The following is a 19,958-nucleotide window of genomic DNA, read 5'->3' as shown; positions in this document are numbered from 1 at the left end:
CTTGTTATGCCACAGCACTGGCCCCAATTTTTATTTTTATTTTTTTAAAAAAGACTTACTTATTTATTTGAAAGATAGTTACTGAGAAAGAGAGAGAGAGATCTTCTCTTTGCTCTTTTACTCCCCAAATGGCTGCAATGGCCAGGGCTGGACCAGGTCAAAGCCAGGAGCCTGGAACTCCATCCGGATTTCCATGTGGGTGGCAGGGGCGGTAAGCACTTGGGCCATCTGTCATCCACAGCTTTCCCAGGCACGTTAACAGGGAGCTGGATCGGAAGTGGAGCAGCCAGGACTAGAACCGGTGCTCATGGGATGCCTGCACTGCGGCTGTGCCACAGTGCTGCCCCCCTCTGCTTTTTTTTTTTTTTTAATAGATTTATTTGTTTCTTTGAAAAGCAGAGTGATAGAGGAGGGGGAGGAGGGGAGAAATGTCTCTTCCATCCATTGGTTCATTCCCCAAGTGGCTGCAACAGCCAGGGCTGGACCAGGCTTAAGCCAGAAGCCTGGAGCTCCATCCAGATCCTCCACGTGCGTGGGGGGGCCCTGATACTTGCTGTCCTCCCGTTTTCCCAGGTGCATTGTTAGGGAGCTGGGTTTGAAGTGGAGCAGCGAGGGGACGTGAACTGGCACTGATACAGGAAGGCAGCCAGGTGGTTCCAACACTGGGTTCATCCTGTATTGGCATCAGTTAATTTACTGTAGCTTGTATGTCTTGAATATTATGTTAGCAGACTGTGCCCTGTTTAAGTTTTGTGTGTAGTTCTGGCGTACCTTTGGGGCTATGCTTCCAACCACAATTTGGGTGTTGGAGTCCTGGCTGTATTGTTTTTGTTCTTTGCATGGTACTGCTGGGGCTGCCGTTCAGTTCCTGCGGATGCCACCTGTGGGAGTGGAGTGTACTTCTGTGGGCCTGATGCTGCTGGGGAGGGTGGGAGGTGGGACCGTAAGTGCTCCCCAGGGGTCTGGGAGATGCCAGCTGTGCTCCTAGTGTGGCCGTGTGAATCTGCCTGCTGCACTGAGGGGAGCAGAGGGTCAAGTTCCCCAGTCTGCTCTCATCGCCGCCACTGTTCTGGGTTAGGGGCCCACCTGCGTCTCCAAGCATGGAGTTGGGAGCGGGGCCCCCTGCTGGCACTCAGCAAGACTGCCAGAGAGCAGGCTTAGGGTTGTTGCTTTTTTTTGAGCAAATGCTGGCTTTTTATAGTTTTAAGTTGGTTTCCTTGGGGGCTCCCTGTGTCTATGGCTTGGTAGTCAGCCAGGGAGTGGCAGAGGTGGTGATCACACAGCCACACAGCGGGAGCCTGCAAGGCTCTGTGCCCCATCAGTGGATCTGTCTGTGGGTGTAGACGTGAGTGTGTTCAGGCTCTGCTCCCGTCTCGCTTTGGGCTTTCTGTGTTTACTGGGCTCACTCTGCATCCTCAGGTGCCGGGGCGGAAACTGCACGGCCTCCTAGTGTGGGCCGTGTGTCTGCGTCTGGACTGCGGCCACAGTCTCGCAGAGCCGCTGCTGGCCCTCCTGTGGCCACCCTTCAGAGTCCCGGCCCTGACTGTCGCTGGGTCCAGCTGTTGCCCACCAGTCTCATCACATGGGCCCCTTCTGCCTGGCAGAAAAGCTGCCAGCCACGCTGGTGTCTGCACCTGGCGGAGCCTGCGCACACCCTGGGCGGGCTGAGCCGGCACGGAGGCTGCTGCTCTTAGCTGGTGGGCAGCAGCGGCTCGGGCGCAGACGTCCGCAGGCTGGTTTCCAGGTCACTGCAGTGGCAGGTTCACCGGGCGTGTCCAGCTTCAGCGTTGCTTTTAAGGGGGCAGGTTTGCCTCACTCAGCTGTAGCTGGAAGGCCTGCTCTTCCGTGTGTGTTTTCTGTTCTGGGAATTGTCCTAAGAATAAATACATTTTTGCTCGATCTAAAGTTTTTTAAATATGTGAAGACAAATGTTTTTATATTTACATTTTGTATTTTTTAAAATATGTATTTATTTGAAAGGTAGAGTTTTATATAAAGGGAGGGACAGAGAGAGAGAGAGAGAGAGAGAGAGGTCTTCCATCCACTGGTTCACTCCCCATGTGGCTGCAATGGCCAGAGTTGGACCAATCCAAAGCCAGGAGCAAGGAGCTTCCTCTGGGTCTCCCAGAAGTGGAGCAGCCGGGATTCAAACTGGTGCCCGTATGGGATGCAGGTGGTGCAGTGGCTTTACCCGCTGTGCCATGGCCCTGGGCCCTACATTTTGTATTATTAAAGTTAAATTCCAAATAAGAACTCAACTTACATATTGCTATTATTAATTTCACTTTGCAGGTGAAGATAATGTGCTCTTAGGTTAAGCTTTGCTTAGGCTTACAGAATGGGTTGTAAAGAAGAGATTGTGATGGCTTGTAAAGCTGGCTCTGAGGGCGGTCGGAATGGGGATTTCAAAGGTGGTTTTAGCAGTGACATTGTGTCAAGCTAATGCTTTCTAAATGGCAGCCCCTCGGGTAACTTTGAAAGGAATGGCACTCATTTAGCTAAATGGTCTGCTAATGTTAGCAGTCATACAAAGTAGTGTCTGCACTTTTTTGTGCCTGAATTTCATATGAATCACTGAACTCCTCTTAATGCTCTCTCTTTATGTGACGCGAGTAGCTGATAGCTGTCATTTTCCTTCTGTGTCTTTTAACACTTCTTGCAAGCAGGTGTACTGACTACAGAGTTCCTTAATTTGTTGTCTGAAAAAGTCTTCATTTCTTCAAAGATTTACTTGTTTGTTTATTTGAAAGTCATAGTTACAGAGAGAGAGAGCTTCCATCTGCTGTTTCACTCCCCAGATGGCCACAGTAGTTGGGGCTGGCCAGGCCAGAGCCAGGAGGCTGGATCTTCATCTAGGTCTCCCAGTACTTGGGCCATCTCAAGTACTTGGGCTGTCACCTGCTGTTTTCCCAGGCATACTAGCTGGGAACTGGATCGTAGGTGGAGCAGGTGGGACTTGAACTGGCACCCTATGGGATGTCGGCCTCGCTGCAGGTGGTGCGTACCGCCACGCCACAACGCCAGCCACAGCGAGTTTAACAGCTCCCCGTAAGTCTCAGGAGCAGCCCAGACTGGACCACTGTTAAGACGGAAGCAGGAACCACGTCTGAGATAGACTGACACTTAAACGAGGCCGCGCAGAAACCTGCTTTCGTGGCGCAGAGAGGTGTTCCGTGGGTTTTGCCAGTCCGTATCGTGAAGTCCGTTGTCCCAGCGCGGTCTGTGTGTTGGCCAGTGGAGCGGGGCAGGTAATTTCCCTTCACCATGCAGGGTTTCCCCTTGGCTCTCAGCTTTCAGAGGTTTGGTCACGACGGCCAGATCTGTAAATCGGACCGAAGGAGTTCTGTTTCTTTTTATTGGTGTCAATTCTCTCTCTCTCTCTCTTCTTTTTTTAAAGATTTTATTTTTTTGTTTGAGAGGTAGAGTTAGAAAGGGACACAGAGAGAGAGATCTTCCATCCGCTGGTTCACTCCCCAAATGGCCACAGCGGCCAAGGCTGAACCAATCCGAAGCCAGGAGCCAGGAGCTTCCTCCAGGTCTCCCAGGCGGTGCAAGGGCCCAAGCACTTGGGCCATCTTCTGCTGCTTTTCCAGGCCATAGCAGAGAGCTGGATTGGAAGAGAAGCAGCTGGGACACGAATCATCGCCCTAACGGGATGCTGAAGGCACAGGCAGAGGCTTAGCCTTCCCCTGAAGTGTTTATCTACAACCCAGAGCGGTCAGCTGTCACAGAAATGTTGGTTATTTTAAGTCGGTTTAAGGTTCCTGAACGTAGTTTGTGTGTACTTCTAGCTTTGGTGTGGATTCATTGCTTCTCCTGGCCTTGCTTTCAGGTTTTCCATAAACTGTGCCTACTGATGAGTAATAAAAATGTTAGGGGAAGAAGCTTGTGTGCTATACTGATGCCAAAGTCGGGCATGTCCTCTAATTTTAGGAGGGGTGTGTAACTGCGGGGCAACAGTGCCCTGTAAGATATGGCATTAAGCAGAGAAGCACAAAGCTCACTGCGCTTGCTGATGCGGAGTGGGCGGGAGGTGTGACTGGTGGGCTTGCTGGGCGCTTCGCACTCGGCCGCAGAGCGAGAGAGTTCTTTGGCGATTGTGTTGTTTCCAGGCATTAGTTACAGCTTCTTAAAACTTTCTGTTTTTATTTATTTGAAAGAGAGAGAAGTAGAGAGCGACATAGACAGAGATCTTGCATCTACTAGTTCCCTTCCCAAATGCCCACAACAGCCCGGCCAGACCAGGCCAGACCAGGAGCCAGGAACTGGAGAACTCTGCCGTGCAGTGGGCCGGCGCCTGCTGCCTCCCAGGGTGGCATCCGCAAGGTGCTGGGACGTGACGCAGGCACTGCAGCATGGCGTGTGGCGTCCTAAGCGGTGTGAGCCACCGTGCCAGCGCCCAGCCCTTCCTCCCCACCTCCCTGCAGGTCAGTTGTCCTGCAGTGTGAAGACAGACTGTTGTGTCTTTATCCGGCAGAGACCCTGGGCGCTCCTCATGGCTTCTCACGGATCCCGTTCCTCGCTTGGCACTTCTGGTATCAAACGGCTGTTTGAATTCTTTTTAAAGATTTAGTTATTTATGTGAAAGCCATAGGAACACAGGGGCAGAGAGAAAGAAAGGGGTGCATCTTCCATCAGCTGACTCACTCCCACATGGCTGCAATGACCGGGCCGAAGTCAGGAGCCAGGAGCTGCCTCCAGGTCTCCCGGGTGGGTGGCACAGGCCCGGGCACGTGGGCCGTCCTCCACCGCTTTCCAAGGCCACAGCGAGGAGCTGGACCCACAGTGGGGCAGCCGGGACTCCGAGTGGCAGCCATGGGGATGCCAGTGCCGCAGGCAGTGGTTTCACCCACGCTGTCATGGCACCGCTCCACACTGTTTGAATGTTTACAGCCATGTGTATGGATTACCCACTCAAGTAACACTTGGCGAGCTCGTGGCTTTCCTAAGTGAGGAGACATAACCTGTCCTCAGTACAGTCGTCCGTCTTCAGTAGGCTGCGTTTTGAGCAGGCCTTCTGATTAATTCCCCTCCCCCTCCCTCCTCCCTCCTCCCCTCCCCCTCCCCTCCCCTCCCCTCCCCTTCTCCTCCCCTCCCCTCCCCTCCCCTCCCCTTCTCCTCCCCTCCCCTTCCCCTCCCCCCTCCCTCCCTCTCTCTGCCTCTCTCTGCCTCTCTCCCCCCTCTTCCTCCCTCTCCCCCTCTCTCCCTCCCTCTCCCCCTCTCTCCCCCTCTCTCCCCCTCTCTCCCTCTCCCCCTCTCTCCCTCCCTCTCCCCCTCTCTCCCTCTCTCCCCTCTCCCCCCCTCTCTCCCTCTCTCTTCCTCCCTCTCCCCCTCTCCCCCCTCTCCCTCCCTCTCCCCCTCTCTCCCCCTCTCTCCCTCACTCCCTCTCTCCCTCCCTCTCCCCTTCTCCCCCCCTCTCTCCCCCTCTCCCCCTCTCTCTCCCTCTCTCTCCCTCTCTCCCTCTCTCCCTCTCTCTCTCTCCCTCCCTCTCTCTCCCCCTGCCTTTCTCTCTTCGCCTCTCTCTCTCCCCGCCTCTCCTTCTTTCTCTCTGTAACTCTGACTTTCAAATAAATAGATGCATCTTAAAGGAAGAAGTGCCATCTTTCCACAGGACTTGAGATACTCAGTGCAGAACTGAACGGCAGTGACCAGAAGCAAAGGCAAAGCCTTCACAGTTGTGCGATTTCAGCAGCAGAACTGGGTGATGGACTGAAACATGGCAGGGACAAAGCGTGTACAAAGAGATAAAACAGATTACAAAATGTTGAGAATTTAGCAGACAAAACCGTATTACGAGCAACATTTTAAATTGTCATTTTTAAGCCGTTGCAACTATTTAAACATATAAAACAAATATAAAGTTAGCTTTTAGTATCATTTATGTGATTTTTTAAAAAAATATTTGTTAAACTTGATGGTATGGCTGGCGCTGTGGCGTAGTAGGTTAAGCCTCTGCCTGCAGCGTCGGAATCCCATATGGGCACTGGTGCTTGTCCTGGCTGCCCCTCTTCCAACCCGGCTCTCTGCTATGGCCTGGAAAAGCAGTGGAGGATGGCCCAAGAGCTTGGGCCCCTGTACCAGTGTGGGAGTCTTGGAAGAAGCTCCTGGCTCCTGGCTTCAGATCAGCTCATATCTGGCCGGGTGCGGTCATTTGGGGAGTGAACCAGCAGATGGAAGGCCTCTCTCTGTGTGTCTGTAACTCTACCTCTCAAATAAATAAATAAATCTTAAACACACACACACAGAACTTGATGGTATACTCAGAGCATGTGTTAGATAGCTAAAATGTTAAGTGAGAAGAATGTATGGCAAGTTGTCTTAAGTTTTCTGTCGAACCCTGATTTCCAGTTAATCCTCCTAAATATTGGTCTTTTCTTTTTAAGGATTTATTTATTTATTTGCAAGTCAGAATTAGAGATCCTCCGTCTGCTGTTCCCTCCTCTAGGTAGCTGCGACAGCCAGTGTTGGGCCAGGACAAAGCCAGGAGCCCCTTGCAGGTCTCCTACGTGTGTGGCAGGGGCCTCCACTGCCTTTGCAGGCACATTAGCAGGGGAGTGGATTGGAATTAGAGCAGCTGGGACACGTGTGGGATGCTGGTGTCACAGGTAGCAGCTTTACCCACTATGTCACAGCACCAACCCTAGTATTATTATTATTATTATTTTAGGATTTTATTTGAGAGATAGTTACAGACAGTGGGAGGGAGACAGAGAGGCCTTCCTTCTGTTGGCTCATTCCCCAACTGGCTGCAATGGCCAGAGCTGCGCCGATCCGAAGCCAGGAGCCAGGTGCTTCTTCCTGGTCTCCCATGCGGATGCAGGGCCCAAGCACTTGGGCCATCCTCCACTGCACTCCCGGGCCACAGCAGAGAGCTGGACTGCAAGAGGAGCAACCTGGACTAGAACCGGTGCCCATATGGGATGCTGGCGCCATAGGCGGAGGATTAACCTGTTGCGCCAGAGCACCGGCCCCTCCCAGTATTACTCTTTAAGTCCATGGTGAAAAAAGTTTGTAAGGTTTCCTCAAGTTTTCGTGTCTCTGTCTTTGAGTAAGTAGTTAGACCGTGTTGAAAATTCCCAAGTCTGTGAATCAGGTTCAAAGTATTCTGGACTTTTAGAAACACCAGCTGATAACAGTTGGCTGGAGTGTACTGCCTTCAAATATTTGTCTCATAATCTTGTCTTTTTTCATTTCTTAAGTAAACACACCTACAATCCTCAATAAAGAAATTTGAGGATATGGCTGGCATAACCCCAAATCCGTGGAACTTGTTAGTGATCTTACTGGGAGGTAGGGAGGCCTCATAAATTCTGTCCAAACCTGGTGCTCCTGGGAGCTTCACCACCAGCTCCTCAAGACAGGAGTGGAGACCTGTGTCATCCAGACAGCGGAAACAGGCTTAGCTCATGTGAAACTCGCTCTAATCCGGTGGTACCAGAGCAGACCCTCCACCCGGCTTGCTTTTTTCTGAAGTTCTTACCGTCTCCACTACCTGTTGTGTCACCACTCAGAAATGGTTTTGCCGTACTGAGTGGTCTCCATAGTGAAAGACAGTCCTTTTGTTTAAGAAACTTGGGCAACTAAATTATACATGAAAAAAATTAGAGGCCATTTTTATAGACCTGTGTAAGGAGCATGTAATGATTTTCTAGCAAAATCTCATGAAAGGGTGTTAGATAAATTAATTTTATTTATTTATTTTTGACAGGCAGAGTTAGAGAGAGAGAGAGAGAGACAGAGAGAAAGGTCTTCCTTCCGTTGGTTCACCCCCCAAATGGCTGCTACGGTCAGCGCTGTGCCGATCTGAAGCCAGGAGCCAGGTGCTTCCTCCTGGTCTCCCATGCAGGTGCAGGGCCCAAGGACTTGGGCCATCCTCCACTGCCCTCCCAGGCCACAGCAGAGAGCTGGCCTGGAAGAGGAGCAACCGGGACAGAATCCGGCGCCCCGACCGGGACTAGAACCCAGGGTGCCGGCGCCGTAGGCGGAGGATTAGCCAAGTGAGCCGTGGCTCCGGCTCTAAATTAATTTTCTTCAGAGCTAAACTGAAAATACCAAACTCTGAAACAATTTTAGAAAATTTAAGTTAAACTGGGGGAAAAGACCCTGCTGAGAGAATGGAAGAGCGTGGCAGCCGGGGATCCTTCTCCGTCAGAGGAGCGGTTCCGCTGAAAAGTCCCCTCTGCTGTACCTACACACAGCTGTTAGGAGAGTGAGCTTCCGTCTGCCGGTCACTCCCCAGACGGCAGTGCTGGGCCAGGCTGCAGCCAGGAGCCTGGGATGCCATCTGTCATTCATTGAGCCCGACGAGGGGCCAGTTCATAGCCAGCCAGTCAGAAGCAGTTAAAACAGCCTGGGCCAGTGTTGTGGCACCTTGTGTTAAGCCAGCATCCAGTGTGAGTGCTGATTTGAGTCCCAATCCTGGCTGCTCTACTTCCAGTCATCCTGGAAGGCAGCAAAGTTGGCCCAAGTGCTTAGGCCTCTACCATCCACGTGGGAGATCCGGGTGGAGTTCCTGGCACTTGGCTTTGGCCTGGCCAAGCCTGTGCCATCTAAAGGTAGAGGGAAAGGGGACCAGAGAGGACGAAGTGTGCATTTCACTGGCCTCTGTCCACAGCAAACAAGGCCTTTCCCCCAGCTGGCCTTGCTTCTCTCTCCTGTTGAGCTCGAAGACTGCCTTTCTTTTTGTTTTAATTACAAAATGACCACGTGAGTACATTCCAGAAAGATACTTAAATTACTCCCTTAACTTTGATCCCGTCCATTTCCCTCCCCTCCCCTGCCCTCCCCTTCCCAAGATTGATTTATTTGAAAGACAGAGTTACAGAGAGCAGAGACAGAGAGAGAGGTCTTGTATCCACTGGTTCACTCCCCGGATGGCTGCAAGCTGGCTGATCTGAAGCCAGGAGCCCAGAGCTTTTTCCAGGTCTCCCACGTGGGTGCAGAGGGCCAAGGACTTGGGCCATCTTGTACTGCTTTCCCAGGATGTAGCAGAGAGCTGGCCCCATCCATTTGTATAAAAGGAAGTTTTCCTTGCTCTCTGGTAGGTATATATGAGTGTAGAACGGGGTGTGTTTGTAGAACATCAGTTTTTTAAAAACATGTATTTATTTATTTGAAAGGCAGACTTACCGAGAGAGGTCTTCCATCTGCTGGTTCACTTCCCAGAGGGCTGCAGCAGCCTGGAGCTGCGCCGGTCCGAAGCCCAGAGCTTCTTCCGGGTCTCCCACGAGGGTGCAGGGGCCTAAAGACTCGGGCCATCTTTACTGCTTTCCCAGGCCATAGCAGAGAGCTGGATGGGAAGTGGAGCAGCTGCGACTCGAACTGGCACCCATATGGGATGGTGGCACTGCAGGCGGCGGCTTTACCTGCTACGCCACAGCTCTGGCCCTATTACATTAGTTTTGTCATAAAATACACTGCCTTCCTATTTGGTTTGTTTACTTAACTGTAGTTGTTAGTGTGTCTTGTCACAACATGTTGATTGTTCTAGTTCTTGGATTTAGCTATGAATTTAACCTTTCTACCATTGTTGTTTTCCTATATTGTTACCATGTTTTATTAAACAGTGTTGCAGTAGAATCCTTGTACATTGTGAGAATTTTTCTAGGTTATGAAGAAACAGATTTGCTACTCTTAGAAATTTTTCTGTGTTCAGATACTGCTACCACTACTGCTACCAATGCTACTACCACCACACTGTTAGTATCACTGCATGGAAAAATAGGTTGTAGATTGAATGAATGGTATGTCATTTTTGTTGGGAGATGTGTCCAGATATGTCATAAATACATATTTGATAATCCAGCTGATAACAATTGAAATAGTACTAAACTTGGGGCCGCGCTGTGGCACAGTAGGTTAACACCCTGGCCTGAAGCACCAGCATCCCATATAAGTGCTGGTTTGAAACCTGGCTGCTCCTAGGGGTGTGTGTGTGTGTGTGTGTGTGTGTGTGAGAGAGAGAGAGAGAGAGAGAGAGAGAGAGAAAGAGACACACTCACTGTGACATTCAAATGCCAATTAAAGTTTTTTTCTGATCAGTTAGGTGAGGTGTGGGAGTTGGGGCAGCAGGGAGCAAGCAGTTTGATGTTTTTTAGTGTTTAGTTGATACAGAAAACAGTCAGTGTATTTTAAAGTGTAGAATAGATTTATAGCAGCTGAGATGACACCTGTCAGCTACTGTCATCCTAATCAAGAATGTAGAATCATCTTGGGTTTTCTAGATATTACAGTGAGATTTATACCTTAGTGTCGCTTTCTGTTAATTGTTTGGATTTTAAGTGAAAGTTCCTCAGAGTTCATGGAACATAGAATTATAAGTTTATTTTGATACAAGAATTTTGAAATCCATATGTACAAGTGTTCTTAAAGAAGTCCATGGACATGTGTATTATAAACTACTATGTGTAGATTTCAAAATGTTTTTGCACCAAAACAAACATATAGTCATGTTATGTTTCTATAAACTTTTCAAGTGACCAAAAATTTTAACATTTTAACTGTTGGTCTTAATATCTTTTAAAACAAAAAGGAATGGTTAAATACTATTCATGTTCTATAAACTTAGTAAGCAACTAAATTATATTGTACATAATAGGTGTTTTTAATATGTAACTTTTTTTTCTTAAAGAGATGTGAAAGCTGGAAATATTCTTCTTGGAGAAGATGGATCAGTACAGATCGCAGGTAATTGGTGTTGGTGGGTTTTGCCGCACTGGAGGAGCCCGCTGCTTCCCTCGAACCAAGCGCCCAGTGCTGGCTCGTCCCTGCCGACTCAGGGCTTCCTCCAGTCGCCCTCCAGTCCTGATCTTACGTTTGCTGGTCATCGCTCTTTACCTTCCAGCGTTAAGGTCTTCTGTGGGTTCTCCTGTCACTCTGTGCTTTCCTGTGCGAGAGAGGTAGTGAGCGAGGCTGCGTCTGTGCTTGGGGGCGTGCCCGGTGTCAGGAGAGCACCTGAGGAGCGGACGTGTGCTGGCTCGGTGGCAGCACCGCAGGGTCGCGAGCTGGAGTCCAGGCTGGGACGCCTCAGTCAGATCAGCTTCCTCTCCGGTGTAGGACACTCGGGTCTGTAAGCCTCACAAATCTTAAATGATTTCCTCCCCTTTTAGAAGGTGATTTAGACAAGCATCTTCATGTCCTTGAGGGAAGACAGTGCTTGTTATTTTATTTTTGTGCTGACTGGCAGGAGAGACGACTCATTGTGCACCTGTTACACTTGGCCACCACTGGTGAAGGTGTTGAACTAGAGAAGATTACAGAACCAGTGGCAGTCACACGTGAAGTTTATTGAAAATGAGAGGCAAGGCAGCTGATTGGGACTGGCAAACTGTCGGGCCAACACTCCTTACCAGAGCACGGCCCCCAGCAGCAGGCTACACAGCTCTTTATAGTATTCTGTCCACTAGGGCTCACAATTTCGAACCCCTGGTATGCAGTGAACAACAACAAAACCCAGACGATGGTTGTAAGATAATAATAACAAACCCAGAACAATAACACCCACGATACGGTTGTAAGGTAACAGTGCAGGGTGCAGTTCATGGGACTTGGGGCCCACATAGTTTCACAAGATGCAACCTTAGCCGTTAGCAAGCAAAGCTAATATGTACAGAAGCAAGAGATCTGCAATTAGCTTTTAGCCACACTCACTCCATTTTGATTTTGACTTTACAAAGCAACTGGTCGAGAGTGGCCCAGGCCCAGGGCAGAGGGCCACCAGGGGCTGTTTCGGTGTCAGCAAAGTGGCTCTCATAGGTGGTTTCTCCCACCTGTTAGTGATAGAAGTTCCAGATCTTCCAAGACACGTTGTAGAGAGTAGCAGGCAGTCCCTGGGTCCGCCACCTCTTCTGTCTGCTGGGCACAGGCCAGCCGTGTACTGGACCTCTGTCTCATCTTCCTTACTGTGCGCGTCAGCCTGCGCATTCGCGTCCTCCTCTACAGGGCTCTCACAGCGCAGAGGTTTTCAAGAAGACGGTGCTAAAGCCGAGAGGAAGATAACACTTTGTAATGTCGCATGAAGCTCTAGCATAGGGGCCGGCACCGTGCGCAGGCATCCATGTGGGTGTCGGTTCTAGTCCCGGCTGCTCCTCTTCCAGTCCAGCTCTCTGCTATGGCCTGGGAAGGCAGTGGAGGATGGCCCAAGTCCTTGGGCCCTGCACCCGCATGGGAGACCTGGAAGAAGCTGCTGGCTCCTGGCTTCCGATAAGCGCAGCTGCAGCTGTGGAGGCCATTTGGGGTGAACCAACAGAAGGAAGACCTTTCTCTCTGTCTCTCCCTCTCACTGTCTGTAACTCTACCTTTCAAATAAATAAATAAAATCTTAAAAAAAGCTCTAACATAGAAGTAAATATTGATAAATTCAAGTCCTTTAAAATTGGCAACTTCGTTCATCAAAACAGGAACAGCTTATCACTTTTTTTGAAAAGCGTATTTTTTATGTTTTTTTTGTCTTTTATTTTTAAATTTTTTTTTAGTTAGGGAGAGAGGTATTTATTTATTTATTTGAAAGGCAGAGTTACAGGGAGGTAGAGGCAGAGAGAGAGAGAGAGAGAGAGAGAGGTCTTCCATCCGCTGGTTCATTTCCCAAATGGCTGCAATGGCCGGTGCTGGACTGATCCTGAGCCCGGAGCCAGGAGCTTCTTCCGGGTCTCCCATGGTGGTGTAGCGGCCCAAGCACTTGAGTTATCTTCCACTGCCTTCTCGTGCACATTAGCAGAGCTCTGGATTGGAAGTGGAGCATCCAGGTTTCAGCCGTGGCCCGTGTGGGATGCTGACACTGCAGGCGGTGGCCTTACCTGCTGAGCCACAATGCTGACCCCTACTTTTTTGTTGTTACTACAAATGGAGCATTTTAAAGTTCCTAGATATTTTAGAAGTGTTAGAACCATTAAGATTATTTTTAAAGTAAGGATTTCGAACAATTTTTTATTTATTTATTTATTAGAGAGCAAGAATGTGAGTGCACTCCCATTGTTGGGTCACTCGCGAAATTCCTGCAGTGGCCGGGGGTCTGAAGCTGGGAGCTCGGAACCCCAGGTCTCCCACTTGAGTGGCAGGACCCCAACTGCTTGAGCTAGCACTGCAGCCTCCTAGGGTCTGTGTTAGCAAGAAGCTGCAATAGATTTCGGAGCTCAGGATTGATCCCCAGGTAGACGTGGACGCCGCTTCTCTGCTAGGCCAAACGTCTGCCCAAGATGGCTTACATTGTGGTTCAGCAAGTTAGGCCACTGCTTGCAATATTGGAGGCCAGTTTGATCCCAGCTGCTCCACTTTTTTTTTTTAAAGACTTATTTCTTTATTCCAAAGGCAGAGGTAGAAGGAGGCTGAAGCCAGGGTCTTCTGCTGCTTTCCTAGGTGAATTAGCAGGGAGCTGGGTGGGAAGTGAAGAAGCCAGGATTGAGCCGCATCCATTTGGGATGCTGACATTGCAAGTGGAGACTTAACGTTTTTCGCCACAGTGCCAGCCTCTGTTCCACTTTGGATCCAGGTTCCTGCTAATGCCCCTGGGAAGTCAGCGAGTGATGCACCAGTGAGCCCCAGCCGTCCGTGCAGGAAACCCAGATGGAGTTCCTGGCTCTTGACTGTGACCATTTGGGAAGAGAATCAGCAGAGAGAGCTGTCTCTCTCCCTCCATCCCTCTCCTACTCTGCCTTTCAAATAATAAATCATTTTTTTTTAAAGATTTATTTATTTGAAAGGCAGAGTTAGAGAGAGAGAGAGAGAGAGAGAGAGGTCTTCCATCTGCTGGTTCACTCCCCAGATGGCTTCAGTAGCTGGAGCTGAGCCAATTTGAAGCCAGCAGCCTGGAGCTTCTTCCAGGTCTCCCATGAGGCTTCAGGGACCCAAAAACTTGGGCCATCTTTTACTGCTTTCCCAGGCCTAAGCAGAGTGCTGGATGGGAAGTGGAGCAGCCGGGACTCGAGCCAGCACCAATATGGGACGGTGGCACTGCAGGCAGTGGCTTTACCCACTATGCCACAGCACTGGCCCCATAAGTAAGTCTTTTTATTTATTTATTGTTAAATCCATCTTGTATAGGCTTGCTATTTTATAGTGTGACAAGCAAACACTCGCTTCACAATGGCTGAGTTAATAGACTTCTGGGTCTGGAATTAGAAAGTTTGCCGTGCTAAAGTGTTGTCTCACACTGGGTTTGTCCACAAGGTAGTCTGTTTTCAAATACAGTCTCATTTTATATGCTACAGAATATTCTGAAATAGACAGAAAACAAGAAGAGATTCAGATACGATGTAGAAAACCTTCATTATATTAGGAATCCGGACTTGTCAGTGGCTAACTTAACCAAGGGGGATTTCTTCAGTGTGCTGGGAGCGCACAGAGCCAGTTACCTGAGCAGCGAGGCCTCGCAGGGCAAGCACCCGCTGTGCTGACCTGGAGGGTACAGCTCTGACTGGGACTCGGCTCCATGAGCCCGGTGCTTTGTGCTTCCACCCTGGCTGCAGATCTCCGGGAGCCTGTGACTGGACTGGTGGGAGTGAGGTGTTTCACCCTGGCTCAGATTAGCCGCTCCTCGTGAGAGCCGAGGTCAGAGCACCGATGCAGGCTCAGGTTTAGTCTCCAGACAGAAGAGCGGTGTGGGACAGGCAGCCCTCCGCGGCAGGGACTGCTACTTTGGCTTCAGTGTTTGGGGTTAATTTCTTTGTAGAAAAAATCTTGAGACTCAGGTGAGCTGAGTTACCAATCTCATAGATCTGTTGTCAAATGAGAATATAAAATTAGGATTACTAAATTTGTTTTGGGCCAAGTTCTTGAGAACTTTTTGAATGCCAATCTGTAAAGGATTAATTTGATTCTTTAGGGTTTTTTGAGCTCCAGTGACCATGTCAAAGTAATAATTGGACTAGTGTTGTGGTATAATAGGTAAAGCCAGTTCTACTCCCGGCTGCTCCTCTTCCGATCCAGCTCTCTGCTAGGCCTGGGAAAGCAGTGGAGGATGGCCCAAGTCCTTGGGCCCCTGTACCTGTGTGGGAGACCTGGAAGAACCTACTGACTTCTGGCTTCAGCCTGGTCCAGTGCTGGCCGTTGCGACCATTTGGGGAATTAATCAGCAGATGGAAGACCTCTCTCTGTAACTGCCTTTCAAATAAATAAATCTTTATAAAAAAAGTGACCAGCAGAAAATGAATGAATCTGATGGAAAGTAGTCTGTAGAGTGGGTGTGAACAAGGAGTAAAATCTGAGGAAATGGAGTGAGGAACCTGAGGTGGTGCCTTAATTTATCTAAAATTCCAGCCAACGGAAGAGAAGTGGCTGTTTATCTTACGTGTGGGCCAGCGGCTGCGTTGCGTTACCTTCCTCGTGCTAATTTATTTACTGCACTGTTCATATCTTCATGGCGTATTCTGTTTCAGACTTTGGAGTTAGTGCTTTTTTAGCAACCGGTGGTGACATCACCCGGAACAAAGTGAGGAAGACGTTTGTCGGCACCCCTTGCTGGATGGCACCTGAGGTGATGGAGCAGGTACTGTGTGCTGTGTGCCTGGTCTCTTTACAGTGGTTGTGATGGAGCAGGTACTGTGTGCTGTGTGCCTGGTCTCCTTACAGTGGTTTCAGGTTTTGTTACGGCTGAAAAATCTTAGTAGTGTTTGCTTTTGTTTGATTTACCATGTTAGATTTGGGACATACACATCTCTGTTCTTTGGTTAAGACTTTACGGTTAAAACCAAACCAAACCAAACGCCGTCTAGAGCTTTCCATTACAAGGGCCTGTGACGTGCGGGGTTTACACACCGGCAGCGCCTGAGGACTGGCCGGTCACGGTTGCCTTGGTAACTTCCCTCGCACCAGTTAAGTGACCGCGTCTGCTGTCACGCGGTCCTCGTGGCTCTGTTTCTGGGAGGCCTTCGTGCCCCAGCTGCTACGGCTGGGGTTAGCGCATCCCTCACTTTAAGGACACTGCTGCTTCGCAAACGGCGCTCCTCTCTTACTGCTTCTGCTCGCCTCTTGGTGCGTGGGAAACTGCTGGCACCCCTGCTCCATTCACTTGCCGGCCTCCTGGCGGCTCGTCTTCCCCGCAGCCCTCCTCACCCCTCCCCTGCCGGCCTCCTGGCGGCTCATCTTCCCCGCAGCCCTCCTCACCCCTCCCCTGCCGGCCTCCTGGCGGCTCGTCTTCCCCTGCAGCCCTCCTCACCCCTCCCCTGCCGGCCTCCTGGCGGCTCATCTTCCCCGCAGCCCTCCTCACCCCTCCCCTGCCGGCCTCCTGGCGGCTTGTCTTCCCCTGCAGCCCTCCTCACCCCTCCCCTGCCAGCCTCCTGGCGTCTCATCTTTCCCGCAGCCCTCCTCACCCCTCCCCTGCCAGCCTCCTCGTGGCTCGCCTTCCCCTGCAGCCCTCCTCACCCCTCCCCTGCCGGCCTCCTCGTGGCTCGCCTTCCCCTGCAGCCCTCCTCACCCCTCCCCTGCTGGCCTCCTCGTGGCTCGCCTTCCCCTGCAGCCCTCCTCACCCCTCCCCTGCTGGCCTCCTCGTGGCTCGCCTTCCCCTGCAGCCCTCCTCACCCCTTCTCTGGCTGTCCTGCTCTCTTCTCAGGGCCTTGACGCTTCAGTCCGTGCTTCCACTTACTGGTGGTTTCTGAATTACATTCAAACCACCTCGTTTCCTGAGTCTCAGATTGGCGTTTCCGTTCCCATTTCTCTTAGTGTGCTTTACATACGTGTGTCATAGGTGTTCCAAGGCCAGTGTGTTAAGACCTGAACTCACTGTTTGATGCGGGCGATGGGGATGCTGGACACACGACATCTGACACTGCACAGATGAGGCTGAGGGCGTGTTCCCAGTCACACGTGCACACGGTGCAGGGTAGGAGGACACTGCACCCGGAGCGGAGCGAGCGGAGGGGCTCCGACGGCAGGCTCTGCAGTGCCAGCAGAGAGACACTGCTGTCACTCTGCCGTGACAGCCCTGCGAGGGGGGAGCAGAGCTGCGAGGGCTGCCGGGCTGAGGAGGAGGACTTGCACCCTCCTGTTGCAGCAGGTGGCGGGCAGCACAGAACATGGGGCCTTAGTCTTACGTCAGTACTGCCAAAACCGAAACCTCCTGTATGCTTAGCGTAGAAAATTTAAACTTATAAGCACATACTGTTGGCAATATAGAAGGAGGTAAATTTGTCAATATAGTCCCATCAACAGTTCTATAAAGTATCCACACCCTTTGTAAGTTTTTTCATTTTAGAGATTAAGATGATGGAATACCGTAATATAGAACATCAGGGACACAAAACAATTGTTACCACTGTGAAAATTTTTAGTTCTTTCTCGTCTCTTTTTAACTGGAATATGTACCTGTTTGTAACTGTCTCAAAACCTAGGAACAGGCACAGGTGTTGGCCTAGAGGTTGCAATGCCAGTTAAGGGACCTGCATCCCATCATGGAGTACGGGGGCTTGAGTCCTGGCTTCCAGCTGATGTTCACTCTGGGGCCAGCAGGTGACGGTGGCCCCTGCCACCTGCGTGGGAAACCCGGACAGTTACTGAGTGACTTTGGCCTGACACAACCTTGGCTGTTGGGGGAAGTGTGGAACTGAACCAGAGGATGAAAACTGCCAGTATTGGTCTATTTCTGCTTGTCAAATAAATAAATAAAGTAATAGGATTATCTCAGAGATCTAAAGTTTTAATTTTATTTTTTATTTTTTTGACAGGCAGAGTGGACAGTGAGAGAGAGAGACAGAGAGAAAAGTCTTCCTTTGCCGTTGGTTCACCCTCCAATGGCTGCCGCAGCTGGCGTGCTGCGGCCGGCGCACCACGCTGATCCCAAGGCAGGAGCCAGGTGTTTCTCCTGGTCTCCCATGGGGTGCAGGGCCCAAGCACTTGGGCCATCCTCCACTGCCTTCCCGGGCCATAGCAGAGAGCTGGCCTGGAAGAGGGGCAACTGGGACAGAATCCGGCGCCCCGACTGGGACTAGAACCCAGTGTGCCAGCGCCACTAGGCGGAGGATTAGCCTGTTGAGCCACGGCGCCGGCGATCTAAAGTTTTAAAACTTACAATTTCATATTTTTATAAGTATTTTGTAAAAATCGATTGTCCATATTTTCATACGGAATCCATAAGCATTGCCTTTAATTAACTAATATTCTTTGAAGTGAGTATATAATTTCTGCATTGTTGGCAAGCATTGAAGTTGCCTTTTCCCCTCATACCGAGTATATCTGACTTTTGCGTTCTTCAGATTTACGGACACTTTCTGTGTTCTTGATTCGCATTAGCTCTCCTGATGCCAGACGCACTCACACATGCTGCTCTGTTCGCAGGTCCGAGGTTATGACTTCAAAGCTGATATCTGGAGTTTTGGGATCACAGCGATCGAACTGGCCACAGGGGCCGCCCCGTATCATAAGTACCCGCCAATGAAGGTGAGGCCCGCTTCCACAATGCCTGCCATCGCAAGGCCCAGTTCAGTTTAGAGCCTTTCTACCTTTGCCATCCTTCCAAGTTTTGTCTTTTCTCCCCTCCCCATCCCTCCTCCCCTCCCCCTCTCCTCTCCTCTCCCCTTCTCTCCTCTCCTCCTTTCCCCTCCCCTCCCCTCCCCTCCCCTCTCCATCTCTCCCCTCCCCTCTTCTCCCCTTGCCTCCCTTCCCCTCCCCTCCTCTCCTCCCCCCTCCCTTCCCCTCCCTCCCCTCCCCTCTCCTCCCTCCCCTCCCTTCCCCTCCCTCCCCTCCCCTCTCCTCTCCCCTCTCCTCCCTCCCCTCCCCTCTCCATCTCTCCCCTCCTCCCCTCCCCTCCCCTCTCCATCTCTCCCCTCCCCTCTTCTCCCCTTGCCTCCCTTCCCCTCACCTCCTCTCCTCCCCCCTCTCTTCCCCTCCCTCCCCTTCCCTCTCCTCTCCCCTCTCCTCCCTCCCCTCCCCTCTCCATCTCTCCCCTCCTCCCCTCCCCTCCCCTTCTCTCCCCTCCTCCCCTCCCCTCCTCCCCTCCTCCCCTCCCCTCCCCTCTCCATCTCTCCCCTCCCCTCTTCTCCCCTTGCCTCCCTTCCCCTCCCCTCCTCCTCTCCTCCCTGTTCCCTTCCCTTCCCCTCCTCTCCCCTCCTCCCCTCCCCTCCTCCCCTCCTCCCCTCCCCTCTCCATCTCTCCCCTCCCCTCTTCTCCCCTTGCCTCCCTTCCCCTCCCCTCCTCCTCTCCTCCCTGTTCCCTTCCCTTCCCCTCCTCTCCCCTCCTCCCCTCCCCTCCCCTCTCCTCTCCTCTCCCCTCCCCTCTCTCCTCTCTCCTCCCCTCTCTCCCCTCCCCTCCCCTCTCCTCCCCCCTCCCTTTCCCTCCCCTCCCCCCTCCCCTCTCCTCTCCCCCCCCACTCCCCTCCCCTCCTCTCCTTCTTGTGTTCTGGCTTCCTGGGGAGCAGCCGTGTGGTGTTCTGCAGCAGCTACACCATTTCACGTTTCCCTCGGCACTGTCCGGGCTTTCTGATGTCTCTGTATGCTCGCCAGCACTTGGTGTTGTTGGCTGGAAGCCATCCTGATTGTATGAGATGGATGTCATTGTGATTCTGTGTGCGTTTCCCTAGTGATCAGTGATACTGAACGTCTTTTCAGGTATTTTTTGCCATGTGTGTATCTTCCTTAGCAAAATGTCTGCTCAACTCCTTTGCCCTGGTTTGAAGCAGTTTCTTTGTTTTTTAATTGTTAATTGTAGGAGTTCTTATATATTCTTGACATTGATTTCTAATCAGATACTTGATGTGGCAAATGTTTTCTCCTATGGATTGTCTTTCCACACTGTTGATAGCGTCTTTTGATGTACACAATTTTAATTTTTAAAGAAAATTTTATTTTACTATTTGGGGGACAGAGAAAGCGAGTGTGCATGTGCACCCCCACCCATTGGCTCACTCCCCAGAAGCCTGCAGTGGCTGGGGCGGGGCAGGGCCACAGCTGGGAACGGAACTCAAGCCCAGGCTCCCCGGGAGGTGGCAGGGACCCAGCTGTCTGAGCCATCACCCGCTGCCTTCCAGGGTGTGC

At 51.1% G+C, this 19,958-nt stretch overlaps 1 protein-coding gene across 1 annotated transcript in view; it reads left to right on the top strand.

Moving 5' to 3' along the window:
• OXSR1 (oxidative stress responsive kinase 1) overlaps positions 1 to 19,958 on the top strand; it is a 100,345-nt gene that overhangs the window by 48,423 nt on the left and 31,964 nt on the right. The window contains exons 5-7 of the mRNA XM_062216207.1: positions 10,631 to 10,686; positions 15,372 to 15,481; positions 18,265 to 18,366. Coding sequence (XP_062072191.1) covers positions 10,631 to 10,686; positions 15,372 to 15,481; positions 18,265 to 18,366 — 268 coding nt within the window. The remainder of the gene's footprint in view (positions 1 to 10,630; positions 10,687 to 15,371; positions 15,482 to 18,264; positions 18,367 to 19,958) is intronic.

This window comes from Lepus europaeus, chromosome 2, assembly GCF_033115175.1.
Source record: "Lepus europaeus isolate LE1 chromosome 2, mLepTim1.pri, whole genome shotgun sequence".
In the NCBI taxonomy this organism is placed as follows: Eukaryota; Metazoa; Chordata; class Mammalia; order Lagomorpha; family Leporidae; genus Lepus; species Lepus europaeus.
Note: the sequence above shows the minus strand (reverse complement) of the source record. Positions and strands in the feature narration are given on the sequence as shown.